General features: G+C 35.4%; 1 protein-coding gene across 1 annotated transcript; it reads left to right on the top strand.

The window, feature by feature from the left end:
- The first annotated feature begins 304 nt into the window (after window positions 1-304).
- Window positions 305-6,865, top strand: LOC142642455 (extra-large guanine nucleotide-binding protein 1-like). The gene is made up of 8 exons (XM_075816811.1): window positions 305-824; window positions 919-1,056; window positions 1,152-1,256; window positions 1,354-1,527; window positions 1,949-2,126; window positions 3,909-4,150; window positions 5,080-5,243; window positions 6,081-6,865. Exons 1-8 carry the CDS (start codon window positions 408-410, stop codon window positions 6,658-6,660), a joined length of 1,998 nt encoding a protein of 665 aa, XP_075672926.1. The 5' UTR covers window positions 305-407; the 3' UTR covers window positions 6,661-6,865.
- The last annotated feature ends 255 nt before the right edge of the window (window positions 6,866-7,120 follow it).

Genomic DNA, 7,120 nt, shown 5'->3' with positions numbered 1-7,120 from the left:
ATGAATTCTAAGTGGTAGGTTGTTACTAGTTGTTATTGTTGAGGCAAAAAAGTAATCCTAGTGTTATTTTCAAATTTGAATCAATAACAACTAACCACTTATGATTTGTTGTAAAATTGATGTGGATGTAATACGCTTCTAGAATTATAGGACGTAAAACTTGGGGTTTTAGTTTTACCCCCAAATTTAATCTCATTTAATAATATAATATTGTGTGTCTTGTGACTTAAGCGAAAATTATGTCCAAAAAAAAAAATTAAATATATCTGAAAATAAATATTAATTAGTTTTTGGATTTCGAGATGTTTCGTGTATTGTACCAGTACCCGGTACCTGTGCAAGTTAGATCAATTGTGACTTCGAATCGGCTGAAGTGGTAATTCTTGAGGAAATTGGTGATTCTGAGGATGAAGAAAGGGGTATGCTATCGATGTTTCAAGGGAGACCGGTTCATGGAGAAGGAGGGTTGCATCGTTTGTGGAGCCAAGTATTGTTATGACTGTGTGCTGAGAGCCATGGGGTCAATGCCAGAAGGAAGGAAATGCGTTACTTGCATTGGTTTTAGGATTCGTGAGGCTAGGCGAGGGAAGTTGGGGAAGTGTTCTAGGTTGCTCAAGAGGCTGCTAACTGATTTGGAAGTTAAGAATATAATGAATTCTGAGATGCTATGTGAAGTGAATCAGGTGCCACCAGAGCTTGTTTTTGTGAATGGTGAGACCCTTAGCAAAGATGAGCTCTTCCAATTACGAAACTGCAAATACCCACCAAAAAAGCTGAGACCAGGATACTATTGGTATGACAAATATTCTGGTTTCTGGGGAAAGGTGAGCACCAAAAATCTACTAGTTCATTTTATATATTATCTTCTTTTTTTCTATTCCGCCATAATGGAATAATTGTTGTGGTTTGAATGAACAGGAAGGACAAAAGCCTTCCCAGATCATTACCTCCCAGCTAAATGTTGGGGGCCCCATCAAGACGAATGCTAGCAACGGAAACGCAAAAGTATTAATAAACAGCAGGGAGATAACTAAAGAAGAGCTTTGGATGCTAAAGGTTGGTGTGCTCAATTCATTTCAGTCTGGTTGTTTTGGATTGTAGTGAGCTTTTTAAACATGTAAGATCAATGCTATTCTTATAAATTTTTACAGTCAGCTGGGGTGCATTGTGAAGGAGAGCCTCACCTTTGGGTGAGTGAAGACGGGACATATGAGGAAGAGGCGAATAAGAAAGAAAAGAGTAAAATATGGGACAAGGTAAGTTTGCATAGTGATGAGCATTGGCATGCTTGTTTTACCTAGTTCATCTTACTTATTATACTTAAATAATTGTGCAAATTCTCTCTCTTTACAGGCTATAACAAAGCTGGTTTGCGCAGTCTTGTCTCTTCCAGTTCCTCCTGGTTCTGAAAATCCTTCAGGGAAAGAAGTGAATGGAGAAATCCGAGACAACCTTGCACAGAAATCTATTCATAAATTTCTTTTAGTTGGTTGTGACAAATCTGGCACAAGTACGATATATAAACAGGTAAAATATTCATTTACGGTAAATTAAACTTTGGTGAACATCTCATATAGCTTAGTTCTTTACCCTTAATACTCAACCAATTTTATAATTATGTTGAAATCCTTGTGAAATGTGATGGCAAAGGTTAGATTAGTGTATCGTGGCAGTAATTTCTCTCTCTCTGTCTGAGGATTATATGTTACCATAAACTAGTATTAAATCTTATTGTGTTTTATTCATATTCTTTTTATGTATACTTTTCCATAAAGTCAATTAACTAATGCAGGAAACATGATGATAACTAATAATTTCTCTAGTGGTGTTAAAAACACCGATACTGAAAATGTGGTTTTGATACAGCTAAACCTTGACATTCATTTGTATTGTTAAATGGTGTTTTAATTTTTGATGACACTGGAAACACTGTTTTTGTTTACATCAGGCTAAGATTCTGTATGGTATTCCTTTCTCTGAAGATGAGCGCCAAACTATCAAGTTTTTTATCCAAAGAAAGTTATTTGGATATCTCGGAATACTTCTTGAGGGACGAGAACAATTTGAAGAAGAAAGTTTGCTTGAGAAGAGGAAAAGATGTGTTATCGATAAGTCTGGACCTTCAGGTATGATAAGAGTTGATTCTACTTAATTTTCTCTTTTATAGAGCTTATATGCTAATTTTGTTTTGTCAATTGATCTATAAGAATTATGTTAAGGGTATGTTGAAAATGCATAAAAGTTAGTTTTCATTTTTCAATATGCTTAGATAGTATTTTATAGTATGCAACAATTAACTGAATGCTCATGTGCTCACACACACAACTTGAATTATTTTTTCTTACCTTTGTAAAGTTCTCTAAATGTAACACAGGATCCATGCATTTAGTTACTAAACAGTTGGGATCAGGTTTTGGATGATGATGGTGGCAGGGATGATCAGAAAACATTTTTATCATTACTTTCTCCTTCATTATGTTCTAGTCTTCAGAATCTATACTATGGTCTCTTCTGTGAGATTCTATTCTGTGTTTTTCCCTACAACAAGATCAATATTTTCAATTATTTTATGAATCTCGTGACTTTGCTGCTTTGCTGCCGGAGTTTCATCTTTGTCTACTGTCACTGATGAATTATCAATTATCCCAAAAGCTTAAACTATTATAAAGGGTGAATTTAATCACTTAAAATAGATCGATTTTGAGGTCAGGTTTCAGGCGGAATGGAGGGTTCCTGCCCGGTTGTGGTCCAGCATGTTGATGAGCCTGAAGCTAACAGGCCTTTATTTTAATACTCCCCTCGCATATGGACCCAAACTCCCCTTAAGCAGGGTCCAATACATGGGATTTTTAAATTTTTGAATGGGAGAAAGAGTGGAGACAAGATTCGAACTTGTGATCACTTACTATGATACAATGATAAACTACCTCTTGTCTAAAAGCTTAAGTTGTTTGAAAATGGTAAATTTGGGCACATAACTATCATTCTAACAGTGACCATAAAAGCATTTAAGTCCTTCTGCCTGTTCTTCTAGAGTTCTGTCTCACAGAGCTTTTCTAGTAATAAAGAGGAAACAACTTGTGTATTATTAATTATTATTTTTATTTGGGACATTTATTTTCCCCTACTGTTTCTGTAACAACATGACTAGTGGGAAATATTTGCATAGCTACATGAATTGGATTCTTTGAATCCCCATTTTAACAGAACCACATCTTGACCATCCTGTACTATAGAAGCCTAGTGGTTGATCACTGGACTTTTCCAATTATTCCAAAAAAAAATCTTATTCTTTGTTTTCTCATTCTTCCACCTTGAGGAAGTACATAGAGTACTTGTCAAGGATGGACTCAAGAATATCTTGAGATAGCTATCTATTTTAATTTCTCTGTGTTCCTTAATTACTTGGCAATTGGGGAGTAGTCGAACACTTCGGTAATAGTCTAGGATCCAGCAATGGGGAGGTTTGTATCTTAGTAGCATGTGTACTTTCCCTCTAGTTACATCTTGAACAATTTAAGGGAAATAAAGGTCAAATACAAAATTTGTGTTTAGATTACCTTTTACTGCATGTAGCTGACAAATTCCTAATGCCTTTGTTGTGATTTTTATGTGTATAATACTGATCACTTGAGGTTTTCCAAAATAATCTGTCCAAATGGCTAATTATTTAAACAGCTCAAGACCAGTTCTATTGTGGTGGATTAGCGCCATGCTCTTTACAAGTATTTTTGACGTTCCTATTGGTTCGAAATCCTTTGCTTTCCTGTCATGTGAAGTTATGGTGTACCTTTTGTTGATCAAATTACATTATCATATTACTGTTAAGATTTTCCTTCAGGACGAACATATTAACATCGGTAATTAGCTTATCTAGAGTATAGTCTAAATTTTCCTATTCTCAACAGGGGATACAATTCAGATTGATGATACAACAATCTATTCCATTGGGGCAAGAGTGAGAGCTTTCTCAGATTGGCTCCTCCAAGTTTTGCAGTCAGATAATTCGGAAGCCATATTTCCAGCTGCTACTTGTGAATATGCACCTTTTATTGAGGAGATGTGGAAGGATGCAGCCATTCAAGCCACATACAACCGGAGGAATGAATTACAAATGCTACCTAGAGTAGCTGCTTATTTCCTAGATCGGGTGAGATTATTCTCTGCGCTCTCTCTCTCTCTCTCTCTCTCTCTCTCTCTCTCATTTCTAAGACAAAACCTCCAATATGTGTTTTTTATTTTTCTTCTTTTTTAATTATTTAAATCCCCTATGATGAGTTCTTGATGATTTCTGGTTGAATTTACCAATCTTCACAATTATAGCTTCTTTCACAGTGATAAGTAGAATAACAGTATAAATTTTCTTGTAACAGTATAAATTCTTTTGTTACTTTAAAGGGCATCATCCTTCAGCTTTTAGATGTAGCAGCTGCATTAGTAATCTTGCGGTGCGCTAATTCTTGCCAGCCATTCTTGATTGTTTCAAGGGTCATTAATGTTTTCTTGTATCCCTTGTTCCTAATATTGGGTATGAATCATGTGTTTGGAATAAGGATTGTATTGTACTTCATAAGTTCTGCAGTTGTAGCAGAATTTTTTGGGAAAGGGAGAGGATGCTGTGTGGGGTATGGATTTTCTTGTTGGTTTGAAATGAAAATTAGAGGGGATATAGTGCTGAACTTGAAAGCATTAGTTCTGCTTTTTTGTTAAAAACTTGGAAGCATTGATTGTACTTCTCTTTTAGTACACCGGCGGTGTACTAGGTATTTTTTATTTCTAATGAAAAGATTTCTTACTTATTACAAAAACTTGAACAGGGCACCCAGTTTGACTGAATTGATCCAGTCATATTTAGAATTAGAAATCGAGGTTATGTGAATCCAATTAATGCAAGAAACTCTTGCTCATTTCTGAAGCTTAGATTTATACAATTAACAGTGTTCCAGTGGTCATTTTAGTAGTGACTATGCCCTTTAGATTGTGTGCATTTTGATGGGAATATGGCAAGTGTATCAACTATGATTACTAAGAAAAAAAATTTGTAATTATGCTTTTTGTAAATATGTCTTCCAAATGCAGGCTTTCGAGATTTCTAGGACAGATTACGAACCCTCTGACATGGACATCTTGTATGCTGACGGGATTACCTCATCCAATAGCCCTACTTGCATGGAATTTTCATTTCCCAAGTCAACACAAGATGATTTACTGGGTCCTGATTATTGGCATTATTGTTCACTGAGGTCAGTTCTCCCATTTTTTTCATTGTATTTCATATATGAACAAAAACGCCTTGTTCCTTATCAAGATTGATTGACTATGGTAAAAATCTCTTCATGACTGTTTTTAACCATATTTCTGTTAAAAATGTTTTGGGCAATGCAGTGTTAGTCAGCTTCAACCAAGAACTAGTCATCAACAAAAGAATCTAAGACATGGTAAAGATAAAAACTTCTTAAATATTGGAAGATATATTTTTTTGTGCCCGTTTGGTACGGTTTAATTTTCAGCCTGTTAAAAATGAGGTTATTTGAAAAAGCTGTACCTAACAGGCACAAGTCTTTGTGATCTGATCTGCCATTACAGAGGAAACTATAAGAATGAAACGTCTGTTCTTACTTGTATTGATGCTACTTGATTCATAAAACGTTAAACCCAAGGAACTGCAACTTCAGCCTTCGATATCATGGTCTTCATTTCAGCTTATCCTTGCCCTTGCATTCTCATAGTTCTTGAAAATACAAGGCTCTAGTTTTGATGTCAAATACTTAAACTTCGTGAGTGGTCGAATGTTGAAACACAAAAAAACCTGGTTCAATTTTAGTTTCGTTTGTCTTAGTTCATTTTTATTTTTTCTTAGACAGAAACTTAGAGAATATTCTTGGAAACAAAATATCAATTAATTTTCCCACTAAACTATGTATGTTTTAGTTGCGTTGAGAGTGGAATACACAGTGCTTTATTTACTTTCAAAGTGCTATGTTATCCCTATTTTTATAGGTGATGAATATTGTTTGTCATTTATTTTCTTGAGCTTTTTTCGTGATTTATCTTACCATAGTTTTTCTAAGAATTTTCAGGTACCAACTAATTAGAGTGCATCCCAGAAGCCTAGGAGAACACTGCAAGTGGTTGGACATGTTTGATGACACTGATATTGTCCTGTTTTGTGTTGCCTTGACTGACTATGACGAATATTCTGTTGACCGTAATGGAGTTTTAACCAACAAGATGTTGGCAAGCAAAGAGCTCTTCGAAAGCATAGTCACTCATCCAACATTTGAGAGCAAGAACTTCCTTTTGATTCTCAACAAGTTTGACCTGCTTGAGGAAAAGATCGAACAGGTCCCTCTCACACAATGTGAATGGTTTCGTGACTTCAAGCCTGTTGTCAGCCCGAATTGTCACAACAGCACTTACCCCTCTTTGGCTCAACGTGCTTCCCACTATATAGGAATGAAGTTCAAGGAACTTTTCCGTTCTCTTACAGATAACAAGTTGTTTGTTTCACCAGTAATCGGGTTGGAAAATGACACGGTAGATGAAGCTCTTAGATATGCAAGGGAGATTATCATGCGGTATGAAGAAGAGGGACCCTACTTAAATTACGAGTTGTCTTCTACTGACAGTGAGGCAAGGTCCGCATGTTTATTGCTCTAAAATGACTTGTAAGTCTAGTAGCATTTTTTTCGCAAAATTTTGTACCTACGTACTCACACAAAACATGTATAGGAGAACAGAATAGAGAGTCTGTTTAGATATTTTTGACATATAGGAAAGCTAGATGTTTTTTTTTTTTCTTTTGAAAAAGTTAGAATAGAAGTCTTGTAGGACCTTGCAGATTTATCAAGTAAAAGAATTTGTTTTTATTTGTCCTTAATGCTGACCCTTTGATATTTTAGAATGGTCACAAATATCTGTAGGAATATTCGAAATTGTATGCCTATGTGTTGCTTGTGATGATTTTGTATTATGGAGGCAACGTTTGTGCTTATGTATCCTTTCACAATCTTCCAATCTACGCACATAAATCACCAAGAGAAGAAAAAGGGGGAATAGGTAGTGAAGAACAAAATTGATTAAGAATTTGTCCACTTACTTATTCACTCATCTGGATGAT

Source organism: Castanea sativa, chromosome 7 (assembly GCF_040712315.1).
Source record: "Castanea sativa cultivar Marrone di Chiusa Pesio chromosome 7, ASM4071231v1".
NCBI lineage: Eukaryota > Viridiplantae > Streptophyta > Magnoliopsida > Fagales > Fagaceae > Castanea > Castanea sativa.
The sequence above is the reverse complement of the archived record's forward strand: the minus strand, read 5'-3'. Positions and strand labels throughout refer to the sequence as shown.

Bases quoted from the DNA above. Each gene is read 5' to 3' on its own strand.
- LOC142642455 (XM_075816811.1), top strand. From the start codon at position 408: ATGAAGAAAGGGGTATGCTATCGATGTTTCAAGGGAGACCGGTTCATG. The intron at 825-918 runs GTGAGCACCAAA...TTGAATGAACAG, and splicing joins ATTCTGGTTTCTGGGGAAAG to GAAGGACAAAAGCCTTCCCA. The intron at 1,057-1,151 runs GTTGGTGTGCTC...AAATTTTTACAG, and splicing joins AAGAGCTTTGGATGCTAAAG to TCAGCTGGGGTGCATTGTGA.